The 18,708-nt window shown below is 33.4% G+C and overlaps 1 protein-coding gene across 3 annotated transcripts in view; it reads right to left on the bottom strand.

Moving 5' to 3' along the window:
* Positions 1-781: 781 nt before the first annotated feature.
* LOC134234945 (ubiquitin carboxyl-terminal hydrolase 34-like) overlaps positions 782-18,708 on the bottom strand; it is a 46,247-nt gene continuing 28,320 nt past the window's right edge. For all 3 annotated transcript variants that reach the window (XM_062717023.1, XM_062717022.1, XM_062717021.1), the window contains exons 55-80: positions 18,500-18,580; positions 18,234-18,316; positions 18,039-18,117; positions 17,594-17,758; positions 17,140-17,424; positions 16,811-16,855; positions 16,499-16,603; positions 15,751-15,996; positions 15,623-15,655; positions 15,322-15,370; positions 15,074-15,159; positions 14,763-14,846; positions 14,503-14,609; positions 14,193-14,370; positions 13,827-13,984; positions 7,206-7,284; positions 6,781-6,907; positions 6,322-6,444; positions 5,979-6,083; positions 5,475-5,599; positions 4,075-4,198; positions 3,736-3,815; positions 3,420-3,554; positions 2,835-2,972; positions 2,435-2,636; positions 782-1,560 (exon numbers count right to left, since the gene is read on the bottom strand). In XM_062717023.1, coding sequence (XP_062573007.1) covers positions 1,199-1,560; positions 2,435-2,636; positions 2,835-2,972; positions 3,420-3,554; positions 3,736-3,815; positions 4,075-4,198; positions 5,475-5,599; positions 5,979-6,083; positions 6,322-6,444; positions 6,781-6,907; positions 7,206-7,284; positions 13,827-13,984; positions 14,193-14,370; positions 14,503-14,609; positions 14,763-14,846; positions 15,074-15,159; positions 15,322-15,370; positions 15,623-15,655; positions 15,751-15,996; positions 16,499-16,603; positions 16,811-16,855; positions 17,140-17,424; positions 17,594-17,758; positions 18,039-18,117; positions 18,234-18,316; positions 18,500-18,580 — 3,384 coding nt within the window. In that variant the 3' untranslated portion in view covers positions 782-1,198. The remainder of the gene's footprint in view (positions 1,561-2,434; positions 2,637-2,834; positions 2,973-3,419; positions 3,555-3,735; positions 3,816-4,074; positions 4,199-5,474; positions 5,600-5,978; positions 6,084-6,321; positions 6,445-6,780; positions 6,908-7,205; positions 7,285-13,826; positions 13,985-14,192; positions 14,371-14,502; positions 14,610-14,762; positions 14,847-15,073; positions 15,160-15,321; positions 15,371-15,622; positions 15,656-15,750; positions 15,997-16,498; positions 16,604-16,810; positions 16,856-17,139; positions 17,425-17,593; positions 17,759-18,038; positions 18,118-18,233; positions 18,317-18,499; positions 18,581-18,708) is intronic.

Raw genomic sequence — 18,708 nt, forward strand, 5'->3', positions numbered from 1 at the left:
GTGATCTGCATAATTCTGTGTCAATCTCAAGATATGCATTGGTGGTCCTAATGCTCATAAAATTATAAACATTAAACTGATCCATATGTGACCACTCTATTCAACTGGACAATGAATCACACAAGAAAGTGAATTACAGAAAACATCATGTAGTGTACACATAAAAAATATTAAATTTTCTTGCAGATTTTTAAAAAAAAAAAAAAGAGAAACGAATCACTTTCAATAAATCCTGATTGTAGACTTGCTTTAGGCAGCTCTTTTACTGTCTGATCTAAATTTATGCCTTTTCCCTCTTTTTTTTCAGGAGAATTCATAAATACACTGTACATGTATAAATAGCTCAGAGCAACAGATTTTAAATTTTCTGTCACAAACTGCCTGTAGTACATGTGCATCTAAGTGTGTGGGTAAGAACTTCTCTACTGACTTCTCTACTACATGTACTTCTACTGACTTCAATTTCCACCAATTTTAGAAGTTTTGACAGACTTATTTTTAAAACATAAATCTTATTTTCTTATTTTTCTAAAGTGAATAACCCAGATATTTGAGCTTTGTGGTTTTTAATTTATAATTCAGATTTGTCTTGGGCTGATATGAAATAATCCAAGCAAAATATAATGTATATTATTGTTGAGTATCTGGCAGTGATATCACATTGCACATACTAAAATCAGCATTGACCCCAACTCCTGTCTCCATTTCTATATAAACAAGATAATTATTTGTTTTATAGTATTAGAACTTGGTTAAATAATACCAAAAAAATTGTAACAAGTTTTCTCATTCAACATTGTATTCTCTAATCAACAATCATTTATACCTGTATAATATGTCAAGAACACCTCAGTAAATGCACAAGTCACAATTTATAGACAGGACAGATGTCTTAGAACAATTCATATAATGTAAGAGAGAAATTTATGCAGGGTCGCTGTTTAACAAGTATGGTGCAGATGCATTTTTTAACTGAACGATCTGTGTAGATTTGATTGCAAATTGAATTTATGTCCGATACATATACCAGTAACATTCATGTATTTGAACATACATATAAAGTCCTTAAAACATGTCTCTCTTTCATGGAATTTGCAATCAATTAATTCATGATTTAAAATACTACAATCCTCAAAAACAACAGCTTTCACTTCTTTACAGTAATTTTCAGGCAGTGATATCTAAAGATTATGTTTCCTCATTGTTTCTTTTCAATCAATGCAAACAAGCTTTCGATATGTTTGGCAACAATATCCACCATTGTGGCATTTTTCCTTCGTGGAGTTTCTTCACACACAGCAGACTCAGCCTTCTGACTTTGACCCGAGGTGCAAGGTTCTTCCTCTTTGGCCTCTTTGACCTCTGGTTTGTCTGTCTGTTCTTGGCTAGGTTCTGCTTTGTTTTGACTAGTGTCACTACCACTCTTGTTGGTCTCAGAAACTTCTCCTTGGGACTTTTCTGCTTTTGGGTCTTTAGACTGATCCTCAGACTTTGAAACTTTCGTCTCTTTTTCATCACCTTCTTCATCCTTACTTATTCGTCGCTTCTTAGAAGGTGTTTCTGAAAGTGTAAAGCGAGTTTTCACTGTTCTGTGTTTTCCAAAGCTCTGTTTTATCAAATCTAGATCTGCATTAAATGTCCTATTAACATTCAAATGAAAATAAAATGTTCCATCAAATGGCATTAATTTGCTTTTCATATCTTTCCAAATTTATTGGAAAATTAAAATTTTTGACTTAATTTGTTTTATTTGATTATTGATACTCCACTAGTTGTGCAAAAATGTAACACATCTCGAATCCATGGCTATCTCAAAGTTTTATCTCAGCCCATTTCAGTTCAAGATAACAAAGTCTGACTGTATTTCAATCTAATTAAGAAAATTTTCTGTGTAATGAGAAGGATTGTAGTGCTGGGTATCGCAACTGAAAAAGCGCAATATATTGCAATATTACATTTTGTATTGCAATATATCACAATATAAAATTTTTAATAGATTTTGCTTTTCATCAATCTTAAATGAAAACACAAATTCAAATTACATGTATTCTTGAGTTGATATTGCAATTGCCTGATCGCGTTTTGTCGGCGCAAATGGCAAGCTAAGTTTTTTGTGGCACAACTTGAAGAATCGAGTTGTAATATTCAGATTTGGCTTTAACATGACAGTTGTCGTCTTTTCGTTTCTGATAGAGACATGTCTCTGGTTTCTGATAACACTTCACGTAGCTTGCCACCATATTTTACCTTGAAAAGGGCAAATAACTCTTTTTATAACAATTTTATAGCACATCGATCCCGAACCGGTATTCACAAAAAAATACCGCGATACGTATTGTGAGGAAGAAAATCGGGATACATCGGTTAACCGGTAATATCGCACAGCACTAAAGGATTGAAACATTTAGCCTAAATCAGATGTAAATGGACATACCTTGGTCTTTAACCTCCTCCTTTTCACTCTGACTTTGGTCAGAAGTTGACCTTTTTAGGGAATTCTGGGATTGATGAGCATTCTCCTGTTGCTTTTGGTGGTCCCGACAAACTTGTAGAATGTAATGAAGGCTGTCCTCCAGCAAGGGATTTAGATTTTTGGGTGGTTGGACAGAAAATATTAATAGCATAGCTCTCAAGTCCTGTCAAATTCAACAATATAAGAAAGTTTAGAAGCTTTCAAATGCAATGATTTACTTGTTTTTATGCTAGTAAATACTTGCAAGGAAATAAAAATGTCCTAGCATCATTCCACTGTATAATTGCCAAATCATTTTATGACAAATAAAAAATTGCATATTATGTTAACAATACAGCTCATACACAGTAAGACTACCTACCCCATTTACCCTCTGACAAATGCTTGTCAGTTCTTTCTCATAACGGACATTTTCGATGGCTGCTTTCTCGGCTGTAACAGATGCTACAAGGCTGTCCAGTAAGGATCTCCCTTGATCACTCAAAACTTGCTGATGAACCTGGAGTAAGAGATCAAAGATTTAACTAAATGTTTTGGCCAGGTTTTTGATTCACCATTGGTCTGAGCTTTTTTTGAAGGATATGCATCAATCATTACTTTTTTTTAGCATCCATTGAGTTATAAAAGGAATTTTTCGAAGTCCAAGGGGAATAACTTTGCCCATAATGGCTCAATTGTACCCAAAACAAAACCTGACCTAGATATTCTTATGATAAAATTGTATATCAAATTTCATTTGAATATGTGCAACCTATACGCAGAAAATGAATGGAAACTGATGGTGGACCAACAGACAGCATCAAAGCAATATGCCCTCCCTTTTTTGAAGCAGGGCGTAAATACATCAGTCACACTTAAGATGAATAGATAATATTCTGATTTCTGCCTGTTGAACTTTATATCTTAAGGAGTACTTTTTAAATTTAAAGACATAAAATAAGTTTACCTTAGGAAAAAAGTTACAGAAGAACTGGTAGATATTATGGTTGTTAAGGGACAACCTCTCGTCAAGTAATACTGAGTCCACATATTCAATAAAGTAGCTACAATTACATAAAGTCCTGATACAGGACCTGTCAACCTGCAACAGAAAAAAGACTCACAGTAGACGCAGGTCAAACAGCATTAATTAAGGATACAATCAACTTTTTTTTCGTCAGCAATGCAAATAGCGAAAAAAGAAACCTTTGTCGTAATCTATTTTCTTTCTTATTAATTCGCTTGAGAAGAATGTTGTTTTTCTTTATTCTTGTGTAACTTACCTCAGAATGATAGATTTCAAACCATAACTTTGCAAAATATGGGGAGTGTAGTGGAACCCCCTCAATGGCAACCATAGCACCTACAATAATTTTATATAGAGTCATACCAAATAATGGGCTTGACAACCTCTGAAAACATTTACTCTACATAATTATATAATATATGCAATTTCTCATCTGTTTAAAACACTAATGATAGTCCAAAAGGAAAGCCAGTGTAAGACCATGTACTGTTACAAAACTGTGAAACAATACATAAAATTTATCACTGAGTACCTCTTTTGAACCTCTCTTTCAAAAAATTGATTTTATTGAATCCACTAAATTACCGGTACATACTTAGGTTTATTATAGGTTCTGAAAGACTTTGGTGATTAACAGCTACTCGGCAGATAAGATCCACCAACATGTGATACGGGGTGAAAAACTCCGCTAAAGCAGCATCATACATCTCATCAACACCCTGTAAAATAAATGTAACAAGACTCATCAACACCCTGTAAAATAAGTGTAACTATAATATAAATTACATTACATGTATGTAGTATTACTTAAGTGTAACATTTCAAATCTAACAAACTGATCAAACATGTTCTAAATACTGTTATCATAAATCAAACTAATGAAGGATCTTGGATTGCATTGACAAACACATATCATGAGAACCAAAACTTAATGTACATGTACATATTGAATATTCATGATCTGCTGGTTTGAGGATTCACCTACATGTATATATACAGGTGACTCTCGATCTCTCGAAGTTCAAGGGACCGCAAGAAAAGTTCGAGAGATCGAGGGGTTCGAGAGATAGAAAGTTAATAAAATCCGGAATTTTCCGTTCCGATCATCGATGTTCTACTATTATAGATACCGGAAGTATATGTAAATAAAGTTATTGCACGTTTTCAATCGTATTTTACAGGTAATATACTTGATATCAACAACAATGATCGTATTTCGAATAAATAAAACGAATTCCTGAAGTTTCAATATTTATTTGTTCTTATTTCATGATAACATGAAACCCGAATACAAGCACCCATTCACCATACAGTGTAAAAAGATTTTTCTTAATCGGTATTCAGTCCTTGAGAAAGGAATTTCTTTTGCAATATTTGCCATACTGGGATTATGTAGACTCTAATAAAAGTTCATAATCTATGGGAACTTAATTGAAACGAACGTCCACAAATTTATTTTCTAGAAATTATCATCCCGGTTTCAAGTCAAAATAAGTTCTGAATTCGTTTATAATTTACCAATAATAACCAATAAATTATATTGATACACGGACGACCCACAGGTGTAGTGTCATCTACGTAAACACCCAATTAACACCTCCATGCTAGCCCCCAGGCGTTAACTGTTTTTCCAGGTAAGTACTGGCTCAATTTCACACTTGATCGCCGTGTATACACGCGCTATCAAAACTTCGAGATATAGAGAGTAAAATTCAATGAAATATGTGTAACGGGACCCAGGTTTTGGTTCGAGAGATAGAGAACTTTGAGAGATAGAAGTTCGAGAGATCAGGAGTAAATTTGCTTCATGAGGTTCTTCACTGAGTTTTAGGATTCAAGCCATCGAGAGTCACCTGTACTTGTAAATAAGATAAATGCTGGGAATAGTGTACCTTGGTAGCCCCTATCTGACTAGAATGTAACATCATATTGAACAGGGGGTGCGGGGGACGGATGTTAGATTTGTAAATAAGATAACTGTTAAGAATAGTGTACCTTGGTAGCCTCTATCTGACTAGAATGTAACATCATGTTGAACTGCGGGCGCGGGGGACGGATGTTAGATTTGGGACCTATCGGCTTCTGACCTCTTCTGGGAAAATAAGGCCCAGGAGAAGAAACTGAAAATTCATAAAAATTCACATTCAAAAAATTATATAGACATGGCAAGCTAAATACACAGTGGAAATGTACAAGTCCCTATAGACACAGTATCTACAATGCTTTCTCAGAATATTGCCCTATCTGTTCTTACATACAGTGTAAATTGCTTTTTCCACTATTTAACCAACTAAATACATTGTAAATAAATTGAAAAGTAAGTTTAAAAAAATATAACTGATCTTTTGTAACTTTAATAACTTTTACATACATGTATGAAAGAAGATATTGCTTATGTTTATGTTACTTAAAAATCCTAAGACAAATGCCCACTGGGATTTGATTTACACTCCAATTAAAACAAAATTATTAAATATAAATACTGTTTAAATTACTTACCTGGGATGTTGCTTTCTTGGAAAGCTAGATGAACTTGTGTAAGAACAGGAACTATTGTGTGAACACATTCACTCTGATAAGTAAGCACCAAATCACGCAAAACATCTACAAGTAACATGGATAATCATATTACCAGTACATCTTACTTTTTAAATACCATTCTCAAATACAAACTTTATATGAATAGAGGGACTATAAAATATGATAAGCAGGATACTGTTAACCCTCTTTTAATGTAGTTTCCCAATTTTTAAGGATAAAAATCATAGCTTTATAGGTAATTATTAATAAAATTAAGTCCTGTTTTAAGCTAATGGTTAAGAGTCTACGTATATGTATTTACCTATAGCACTGGTTCTGATTTCTGGGGGTGTGTAAGAATTCAGTAAGGTCAGTAACTTCTTTGTGAAGTCCATTCTCTCTTTCCAGTTCTGCAGGACAGTGTTCATGTCGTTAGAGGCTGAACCTGGTAGAATTATAACAATCCAACCATTGTATGATAAATACAGGTATGTGAACCACATAATATTTATATATACAGGTATTAAATATTTGTACTACATTTTGCCTGAATCTGTCGCATGTAAAATCCTGATAAATCAACACTCATTGTACAGGACATATAGCCTCCTATAAACAAATCCTTTACAGTTATTTAGACCATGTTTGCCTTTGAAAATTGAGCCTTCTTAAATCAAATCAGAGAGACCTACATTTCTAGACAATACGTTTTCCTTTTTCTTTATAACCTACAACAATGGGTACATGCTTGTGCTTGTTTTATTCTGTTTTCTTGTCTTACCTTTGCGTTCGTGGAAATATCGGGCTACTTTTAGAACAGGAAGGAGAATCCCTAGCAGTTCCACTATGTCTCCTGTCACATGACAAGCCGTGGCCTCGTGGTACATGGCGTGCAGTGTGTTAAAGGCCTACAATCAAGTTTTATACATTCAGTTAGAAGCAATAACCATCTATATCACACAATTCATGGCAAGTTCTGGTCAATGTCTGATGGATGAAATACAATGAACAGCTTTCCTTCTTGCAGTTTTGTCTAAACTACAAATGCCAGAGAGTACAGAAATTACTAAATTCAATCCATGTATATTACGTCATATTAATTTTTTTTTTACTTTTTTAAATATTTTTAAAATTACACATTGAAAAAGTATTTAGCAACAACATAACCATAATAACACAAACTTGATGTGGTTTAGTTTTTCTTACTTCAGTTATCATCTGCAGCCCCTTGTGATAGAGTAGCAGCAACCTGTCATCTTGATTGTCAATCAAAATCTTCAGAGCACTGCAAGTAAATCTCCTCATAGTACATGCATAATTATACAAGTGTACATGTACATGTATTATATGAGCCGTTCCAAGCAAAAACCCCCCTTATGTAATCTGACAGAATTTTACGTCACAATAGAAAAAGCGACGTCATTGTTTTGCAACAAAAACTGCGTTCAAAATATATTGCGCACTGACTGCGTTCCAACTACATGCTTTGTTTTACGTCACAAAATTTTCTCCGTTGTGCTTTCTGCATATTTTCTTTCAACACTTTTGTCTATTTCATAACATATCTGACTCTGATTGTTGTCAAACTACATGTGCATTACACATTAAACGACCTAAGAGTGTTCTGATTAAATACATAAGATTTGTCAACACTTCAACAATTATTTTGTTCCATGTACAATATTCAGTTAAACTAAATAAAACATGCAACTGTTGTTTAAAATACAGATTTACGACTCTTTTGTATTCAACAATGAAAAAAAATAATTACATGCAATGATGATATTGATTAACAGCTGTGTAAATATATTTTTAAAAAGGAAGGTTCCGTAGAAGGAAGAGTAGTTTGAAATGAGTTTTTTTTAATCTGAAGTCTTGGCGAAAATTGATTGGACTTAATCACATGTCAAGAAAACTGTACAGGAATTAACACGAATCAAATCTGAATGACAGAATTGTTACAACACACCAATGCCAGATTTAAATTCGGGGTATTTTTCATTTATTGTAGACCCAGGACCTCTTGGAAGAAAAATGACAGTTAGTTCAATTAAGAAAGCTACATTAATTGAAAAGACATATATCCGACATTCTCCTTTTTTGTTACGTGTTGAAAAGATCGATAACTCGTTAATACTGTTGTAACATCCCCCCTCCCACCACCAAAAAAAATTATAAGAATATATGTGATAAAGCATATATAGAAATAAATACATGTATACATCTTTTCACAAATTTTTGGAAGTTCTGAAAAGTACTGTATTTGAAATGCACACCTACATTATTTATCGCTTGTCACGTTATTCCCCCCCCCCCCCCCCCCCCCCCCAAGGCATCATTGCATGCTGAAGTTAACAGTGAAAATTTACATTCAGAAAAAATTACGGAGAGGGGCTTCCATGCAACCCCACGGATTTGTTTTTTTATGTGCATGATTGTAAGCACATTTCACCTGAATGTAAATCGAGTGCAAAAAAAAAAATACATTTCCAAAATATTTTAATCAGTTTGGACTTTCCCGATCTACTTTTTGTCTAACGTAGCAAGAAGTAAATGTTCGTAATTTTCACCAGGAAGATCACATGCAGGTGAACATAACCTGATTATTTTCCACACAATGCCAGATCTTGGAAAATCAGAGAGCTAGGAGTATTTATCATATTATAAACACTTTTGTCAAATGATTTGAAAAACGATCTGACATGTTTTTTAAACCCATGTTCATGGGAAAATATTTAAGCGTGATCATTTTTAGTGGACCTGTACCAAGACAACTCTTTGACATTGTAGATGCAAATGTGGAAAAAATAAAATGAGAAATAATAGTGAAGTTTATTTTATCAATATATTGAGATTCCATCAGGAGACAATAAAATGATGGAAATCGTTGTATAAAAATGCAATTTTTAATTTGCTGTTCAAATAATTATCCTTAAACAACGTTTGCAAAATGATACAGAATTTCAGTTTAAAGTGCTTAATGAAAGATACAAACAAATCATTAAATGAATGATGTTGACAACAAAAAAGTATTCATAATTATGTTTGTCTGAAAAGTTCCTAAATTTTTGCATGTCTTTTAGATAGGCCTATATCTCATTACTTTCCATGGCTATCCATGTTTTTGAGCGGTCACCCATCCAATGGATAAACAGGCTCGCCGTTGCTTAACTTGCCTGTATTAGAGAGAGACTCTACCGCATCACTAGAAAAGATAGCTCAATAGCGAGGCAGTATAAGTTCCCTATATACTGTCCCTGCAGATGTCAATCACAAAAGTCGGATACATCTTGTATAAAAAAGGTTTCTAGATAACTTTGGAAATATCTTGTATAAACAAAGGTTCTAGATAACTTGTGAAACTTCAATGTTTAAATTTAAATAGATTGTTTGTGTGTTGTTAAACGTCCATCTTGAGAATTTTTAGCTCATATGGAGACGCCACCACTTGCCAGTGGAGAGCTGCAAATATAACCGGCACTTAGGGCCTTTGAGCAGTGAGGAATCTTGTTTGTGCCAGCACTTCCTGCGACACGGGACCGCGGTTTATACAGAGTCATCCGAAGGACCGGTCTCCATGTAAATTTAATTAGAAGACTAACACAAAAGTAACCTACTCAACTCCTCCCCGCACTTTCAGAACACGTGGACTCCTTGTAAGTTGGTAAGGATGGTCAGATGTTCGAATATTTGATGTTAATGAAGAGACAGAGAATGGCCACCATTCCTCCCCCTTCTGCACACAATGGAACTTCTTTGTATGTGTGTAAAATGTTGGGTAGACTTAGATAGAATATATTTTACTAGTATATAATAGTGTTGGCAAATCGGACGATTTTTAGTAACCGGTTACTCGCTTAATCTTCCGATCGAGTACCCGGTTACTCGGATGATTTTATGTTATAGTTTCCGTATTTATTATTAAATTCATCCTTTTACTTATTGGTAGAAATAAACAACAAATGTAAGATATATGAACTTAATTTACAAATACAGACAAAAAAAAAAAAAAAAACAAAAGACAAAAAACAAAAAAAAAAAAAATCTTCGAAGAATTTTGATTTTAAATGTCACTTGAAACGGGGAGTTTGTTTTTGTTCAAGAAAATAAATATATCAACATATGAAGAATATATAATTATATGTCGCGATCGGGGAGAACTAACATACCCTGTAAATGCTGGTTTTTTTGTTGAGTCTCCTGCAAGTCGCTAATTATCGAAATACAAAGTACGGTATGTTTCAATCTAAAGTAACTTAGCACCCTTATACGACAACTCCGAATCACATAATTTGAATTTGACAGATTTTGAGTTCTTTAACAATATTTTCACGCTCTCGATGTTTGCGGCGGCATCTAGTTAAAGTATGTACCTCTAACACAGGTCTGTTTAAATCAGGTAATTATAGCTCAGGTTTTCAAAACACGTACCCCTGGTAATTAAAGCCATCAATTAAACTAATCATAACAAATCGATCCAATTTGTGAACCACTAGAGCAAGCCTAACGGTAATTAAATTAGAGAAATTTGTCGATATACATTTACAAATACCATAAAAATTATTTTATACGTATTTAATATGAAAAATGTATTTTTATCCGAGTAACCGAATAGCAGTTTTACTAACCGATACTCACATCGTTCGACGGTTAACCGGTTAACCGGGTACTCGTTGCCAACACTAGTATATAAGAAGAATTTTATTCGAAAGACAGTCTAATATGCAGATTTCGCACGTAAAACATGTTCTCTTTTCTATGAAATGTTTTTATTCTATGAAGACATAGAATACGATAATAATAGTATTATTAATAATATTGAAGACGGTAATCAAATATTGTACATTTGTGTCGATGACTTTAAAATTTAAGTTGCATGCTCTGAATAGGCCCCTGACTTACACGTTTTTCTTAGTCTCTAAAATATTTTTTTCAGCTTTTGACTAACTGGTACATAATCAGAGGACCTTCATGATATATTATAAGTGTTGACCTGTGAAACGTGCCTCATAACAACCTGTTGTTTTTAAAAAACAACAAAAAACGGTGACCTGTATGTTTTTTTAAACTTCATACGAAATATTGAGAAAGCACAAGAGGATCGATTCTCATCATTTTGTTGTTAGATATAAATGGGGCTGTATGTTTAGCAATCTTCTATATATTAATTACATGTACGTGATTGTACTGTTTTTCAAAAAAAAAAAGCTGAATTAATTGCCTTGCTCATTTTCTCAGTTTTTCAGGTCTTGTTTTTATTATTTTTTTCATAATTTGAAATCTGAAAAGTACACTTTAACTATTCATAAATGACAGATTTAACATGTATATATCTAGTCAAAATTTCCTTTATGCTAGTACTAATTTAATCTTTCATTGCAGCCCCCCCCTTTCCTTCTAATATCTTTTAACAAATGAGGGCATAATTAAGCAAAGAAAATGCATATGCAGTTGAGCATTTAGAAAAAAGGAGAAATGGTACTCATCATTTACATTGATATACCATACTTTACAAAATCTTTATGTCGTGTTCATTAATAAAAGCGCAAGCCCCTGCCCTTTAATGCTGTCTCTTGGTCAGTGTTTTGAAGGCAAAGGTTGGACAAGTAAAATCAATTATAAAAGAATAAATTGATGGGAACTAAAATATTTTTGTTGTTGCTGGTTTTGAAAGATTTGGGCAAAACCGGAAAAAAATGAAAGTGAATTTTACTTAATAAAAGACCTATCAATTATTTGTGATGTTTTCTCTAAGTCAGCGAATCATAGGACTATCTGAACTCCATCGGCATATTTTTAATTAATATCAGAAAAGGATGAACGGAACTGTTTCATAAAAAAGGAAAAAAAAATGTTTACAACAAATTAAGCATATATATATTAAGCAGAACGGCAATACAATACCAAGTTATTGCGTATAAGTAATTCATGATTTTATTACGTCGCTATAACGTCGACGTCGCTACAATAGAAAATTTTTAAAATATGACGTCGGCCGTATAAATGATGCATACTTTGAATACCTATAAATCCGTAACGGAGCAAGATACACCTGTAATAATTACAGGTTGTATTTACCTAAGGTTCTACATCATTTTCGAAAATTTTTGACATAAGGGGGGTTTTTGCTTGGAACGGCTCATATTTTATTCTCATTATATTAATGTGCAAAATTTTTAGAAATACTTTAAATATGAATCTATTTTCAAAATTCATCAAGAAATTAATTTTTTCAGAATATTTATACACCATAAAAAAAGAATAATATACATGTACATGCACTACAAAATCTACACAATTAAGTGAACAGTGGCAAACAAAAAATCTCTATTTATCTTTAAAAAGATCTGTTAGAGGAATGTTCCCTCTGAAAATAGCAAATACTAACTACTCATTCCACTCTTTTAAAAAAAGTTAAATTAAATTCGAATTTCAACTTAACTGACAAAATCTCATAAAAGATATATTTAGGCCATAATAAAAATATTCCTAGATTCTCATCCCCGCCCGCCCCAATTTAATACCCCCGCCTTGATTTTTTTTATTTCTGTTTTTCTTCGTCTTAATTCTGATCGAGATCGGTATTCATCTACCATTCTACTTTCGTTTTGAATCCCGCGAAAGTTGACATGATTTTGACAGCTGAAAAGATGGTAATTGCTGTAATACATGCGTATATATTTTAAACAAGGGTCATTGGTTGAAAAACATTGGTGATGATGTGAAGTAAGAGATAATTGAACCTTTACTATAACTTTAATTCAGGTATTGTAAATAAAATAACACTGATTGACCAGGTCAATAAAAAATCTGCAAAATTGAAAAAATACAAAATAAAAGCCGCCCGCCCACCTACATTTTTTAAAAAAATTCGGATGAGAATCGAGCAATTTATTTATTATGGCCTTAACAAAATCTTTTAACAAATAGGACAGTAAGCAAGCACAAAAACTTAACCCTTTAGGCCATATAAAATTGAAATCTTGGTTCTCAGGCCCGCGCGCATCCGTTTTGAGGTAGCCGCATTGCCGATTTTATTGAATTTTTAAAATAAAAAGTTGGTATTGCGGAGACCAATCCGGGAAAAAAAATTCCGACCTCATTTGTTTCGTAGTTTAGTATTCAAATATCACTTCCGGTAGCCATTTACAATGAGATTTTGGCTACTTCGTTTGAAAATACATTCGAGGACATTACCTACGATGTTTACACGCTGTTAAGCACAATAAATCTTTTAACAAAGTATATCTGTGATTAAAAAATATCTTTATGTTAAAGAAAATTCGGAAATTAAAATAAAAAAAACCTCCCTCATCACAAAAAATGAAAAATAAAATGCCGCCCTCCCGCATCTGTTTTGGAGAAAATAGGCCTGAGAACCAGGGAATTAAATTTAGATAGCCTTAACTATAATTTTTTTTAATTGTTGTTGGCAGGATTTTTTTTTAATAAGTTAGAGAGAAAAGTAAAGTTGATTTGCACAAGATTCTATTTTTCTGTCATTGTCCTTGAACTTGTCCAAATGACCTCAGTGTGAAGTATGAACTTCCGATGCTTCTCCATTAGAAAGTGACACTGTACACTGATTATACCCTTTTCACTGCTGACCTTGCACAAATGACCTTGGTTTATGTAAAAGTCAAACCCATAAACCAAAGGCACTCTTTACTATGAGCCTACAATGTTTTCCCACTGCTAAATAATAGTCAAACAAGACTGCAGAAAGATAGACAACTGGATAAATTTGAATAAGATTTTTTTGATTCACAACCCTTCCTTCCTCAAACTTAGCTTTCAGGGGACATAATAAAAGTAGCACATAAGAACCTGATCAGAGTCTGCCAGCCTGAGCGAGCATCCAGGAAATCTAGGTATAGGCGAATCGTGGTCCGCTTAAAATGGTTGACAGCCTGAACCTCCTCCTCTGAGCTATCGGGGTACTTTGTGGCCATTAGCCTCATCATCTTAAACAGCTCCTCCACTGCCTATAACGATCAATCTCAAAATTAACTATCACAAATCTTATTAAAGCTTTTACTTTTAAAAATGATAAATTTATGTATCACACATGATTTTTAGTTAGCCTCATTATCTATGCAAGGATAGCTTCTATATTTCTTCCACATATTGAAGGACCAAATGAATACTGGAAGGTTTGGATTTTTACAATAACATATATGAACTCCATCTTACCGCAGTATATTGTGCAGGGTGACAGGAAATGTTTTTGAAAGCCCATTGGATGTTTTGATGCTGAGCTAGCTGTCGTGTAAACGTACGGGACTGCTGACAACACATCCTCAACAAACCATAATACGATGGCAGCATGATACGATTAAACATCACCACATCTTGGTCATCATGGTCCGCTCTGTGTTTGAAATTTGAAACGCTCACACAAGTACATCATTTCCATGTTGTTTTAATTTCTACTATTACTATTCAATGGATTAATTTAATCCCCCCCTGAAAATTCACAAGAGAGCATATCAAATTTACTTACAGAATGTAGTTGTATGCTATTTGTTTGCACACACTAGCATTGCTCACAATGGATTTAATATTTTCCGAACAATCCAAACACACTTGGTACCAGAAAAATAAAAGTGCCTGCAAGAAAAAAAGTTCTTAGACTTAAGAGACAATCAGTTCCATCAGATTTTAGGTAATTATAATGATACATAGATCTATAAATAAATAATTAGGATACTTGCATGATGATAAAAGTAAATGATCAATATCTAAATAATTTTTTTTTCTAACCTGTTTGTTGTGATGCATGGAAATCTGAGGTTCACACAGCTTAGGTTGAAATAAGTTCCAGAGATCCAGGAAGTACTTGTTAAACTGATTAAAAAAAAATTTAACAAAATACTTTAAGTTACAGTGAGTTGCTATGAACAAAATATGGATAGTAATGGGTTACCTATGTGATTTTGGAACTTACATGTAATAAAAAAAAATTTATATTTACAATGTACATGCTAGTAAATGATATACAATATATATGTTTATATGAATTTGCCAATATACCCATCAGAAATTACATGTAGATAGGCTTGTGTATCACTTACCATTAGTTTTTCTGTTTTTGAGATCAAACAAAATGTAAGTACAGCAAAATAACTGATCAGTTTTGTCGTTCCATGATTCTGAGCATCTGAAATGGCATAAAATACAGGAATATACCCACATATTCATAAACAGATACGGTACATATTTATATTAAAATCCCCACTTCAACTCTTGAAGATATTAATTTCTACACGTTTTCTAAAATGTACATGTATGTTGCTTAATAATAATATTTAAAGAAAATTACCAGCGTAAAGCCTCGCTCTCACCAAAAGACTCAACAGATGTTCATATATCTGAGAAAAAACAATAAAATACATTAATAATTTAGAGTAAGCTAGGGCATATTAAATAATTTCTTAACTGCGACTTTAAAATCCTTTCAAAGAATATACAAACATAACTTAAATTAACTGTTCTTGCAAAAACATTGCACATATTAAACTTGATCTGTGAACTTCTTGCAACAGAATATATGGTTTTATGTACATGGAAGTATCATTTGTCTATAAGACATCTGTATGTAAATCTGGAGACTTTAACATTACCTGATGGAGCACAATAATGGCTTCAGTTGACATCTGAAATTAAAGGAAATAATAATTAACAAGAAAAAAAATTGACAACAGAAAAAAATATCACTCAAATCTAAAAAAAAGAAAAAAAAGACATGTACCGTCATTTCTTTGTGAGGACTGAGGAGGTTCCTAGTCTGCCTGAAGGTGTTTCTGAAGTGAGTACTGGGTACCAGAGAGGTCAGAAGGCAGGCCGCGGCACTCCTGACCCGGGCGTTGTTATTGGCCAGGAGGTATGGCTCTACCCAGATGTCCATCTGACTCAGGACCCACTGACTGGCCAGTCGGTTTCTGGTCACTTGTGCGGCCATCCACTCCAGACAGGGCTGAGGGCAACACTTTGTCAGCTGTTAAATAGTATCAAGTTAAAGCTCATGACTGACTTTATATGTCAGCTGTTAATACAGTATTAAATGTCAGCTGTTAAGTGTACAGTATCAAGGGTAAGCTTCCTCATGAATTTGTCAGCTGAGTTGAGCTTTTTCTCAGCTGTTACAGTATATATTCATGTTAGCTGTTAAACAATCAAGGTATTTAATGTCATGTTACAGTATAAAATTTTATGTCAGCTGTTATAATATACAAGGGTAACACCCATACTATCTGTCATAACAAAATACCATCTACTTCAAAATCGCTAATTTTTGTTGTTTTAGAGGTATGGAGAGACCCACGTATTTATGACCACCACGGTCACGGTTATGAAATGTAAAATTTCATATGCATTACTACTCAACACTTCTCCAACCACAAGAATCAAATCTCAACATACAAATAACTTTTTCTCACACCTTGACCCTATGAGAAATATGTGATTTTACACAATATTCCCTAATTTTTGATGCATACCTCCCAGAATTTCTGTAGGACATATTGAGTGAATGGAGGAAGGCCTGGGGGACCAGCTCCAAATTCCACCAACATCGACATCAGCTTGAAAAATGGCTGCGAGTGCTGAAATTTGAAAAATCTTTCATGTTTTAACACTCAAAGATGAACTGAAATCAGTAATTTGAATTTACATGTAAATATAAGACATGTTTACTTTTATGGATTGGTTCATCTTTCTCTACAGCTAGTAACTTGATTGACTTTGATTATTAAATATTACTTAACACTTTATAAAGATGAAAAGTTATGGCATAAAACTGAGTTCCTTACCTCAAAATTTAACTTCTTAATAGCATTAAAAACCATCTGCACCAACTGAAAATATGTACATGAATCAAGTTAGGAACAGCAGGACAACTTTCATTATTTCACAACTATTTCACATTTCACGCCACTTTAACAAAACAATGGCATCCTAATCATTTCCAATACTAGTATATAACTTGTGCTAACTATTAATATACAAAGTGATACTTCCCACCCTGAATCATTCAGAAGCACCTAACTTCCATATCTAATACTGCTTGTGAATTTGATTATTAACCAATTAGAACTGTGCTTTACTATCTATTATAAAAAATTATGGAAAAAATACAAACAGCAATGGCTAATTGTTCGTTCCATCGACTGAGGCTGAACAAGAGGTTACAGGTCTGTCTGACATTAATGCTGTCCCGAATCTGGTTAAACAGGAAGGGGAAGCCCTTCCCCCCGATGATGGCCGTGTAATCCTTGTCTGATATATGCAGCTGGTTGTTCTCTCCCCTGGATTTCTCTACCAGTATGGCGATTAGCGTCACCATTTTCTCCAGGGACATTGGTTTGTAAGTTTCCTCGGTGATTGTAATGACTTCCTCTTCTTCATCGTCTGATGGAATTTCCACCTGTCAACATGTGTACTCAGCATGTAGTTTTAAGCTTTACATGAACATGTACTACCAAATTTTTAAGGGTAAATAAGACATTGACAAATAAAAATTTATTTGAATTGAGTCAAAACTGATTCCATTATATATTTTATGGTTTCTTATTTCAAATAAGACTGATAATTACATAGGTCTCGGCTTGCTTCTGGCCCAGATAGAAGTTAACCATTGTAGATATAGCATTCACATTGATCAAAAAGAAACTCTCCTCATCTCCCATCTTAGCAAACTCCAGCAGGAAGGCGAAGTACTCTGTCAGGAATTTACTGTGAGGCCTCACACCGTGATCCAGCTGGACAAGATAAGTTATAATCAAGTCTGACTGAGATTATGACAAATTCAAGAGATGCTTATTCTTTTTTTTTTTATTGGGGCCCTTTTTAACTTTTCTTCTTTTAAAATGGTGAATCCTTGTTGAAATTCAAACAAGCAAAATTTATCATAGCCTTTATATCATATTACCATAATATAATTACCTGCAAACAAACTTTAATTTCATTAGCTAAGGGAACATGTAAATGTTTCTACGATGATGTTCATGTTTAAGGAATTTTTTATGTTGCTTGACTTACAATAGAGAGCATCTTTTTTATGAACCTCGTCACACAGGATTTAGTTCCCAGCTCTGATACATCTATTTCACCATCATCACTGAAAAAATATCAATACAGTAAATACATGTAAATGTCTAATAAATGAGATCTAATCAGTATTTGTAGTTCAAACTTATTTTTAAACAATGAAATAAAATTCCATGTACTACATACCTTTCAATTAATGGTTGAAGATACAAATCAACATGGGCAGGTTTGAGTTGTGATATGACATGTATAAGTAAGCGTTGGAACATCTGAAAACAAATACTCATTTAGTTTTTATTGTATGGTATTATTAGAAATACTGAAATCTGAAAACTAAAATTATTTAACAAGTATTAAAATGCACAAATACAAGCATACAAAGTTAAATAACAAATTCAAGTTTTTTTCAGCTATTTAGCCACTTTCTGGTGACCTTTGTGCACTGCACTGACCTGTCGGACCATCTGATTGGGACACTTGATGAGGATTTGTTGTGGCCACCAGTCACTTTCTGCCATGTGGTCCAGGAACCACTTAAATAAAGGGAAAAACTCATTATTAAAACAAAAGAGACAAATACTTCTATACACACATTACCTTATAGATATTTTTTTTTCTCTATTTCTTTTTTAATATTCCAATTAAACCCTTAAATTACCCT

Source organism: Saccostrea cucullata, unplaced genomic scaffold (assembly GCF_032062105.1).
Source record: "Saccostrea cucullata isolate Sc308-1 unplaced genomic scaffold, CSIRO_AGI_Scuc_v1 ctg617, whole genome shotgun sequence".
NCBI lineage: Eukaryota > Metazoa > Mollusca > Bivalvia > Ostreida > Ostreidae > Saccostrea > Saccostrea cuccullata.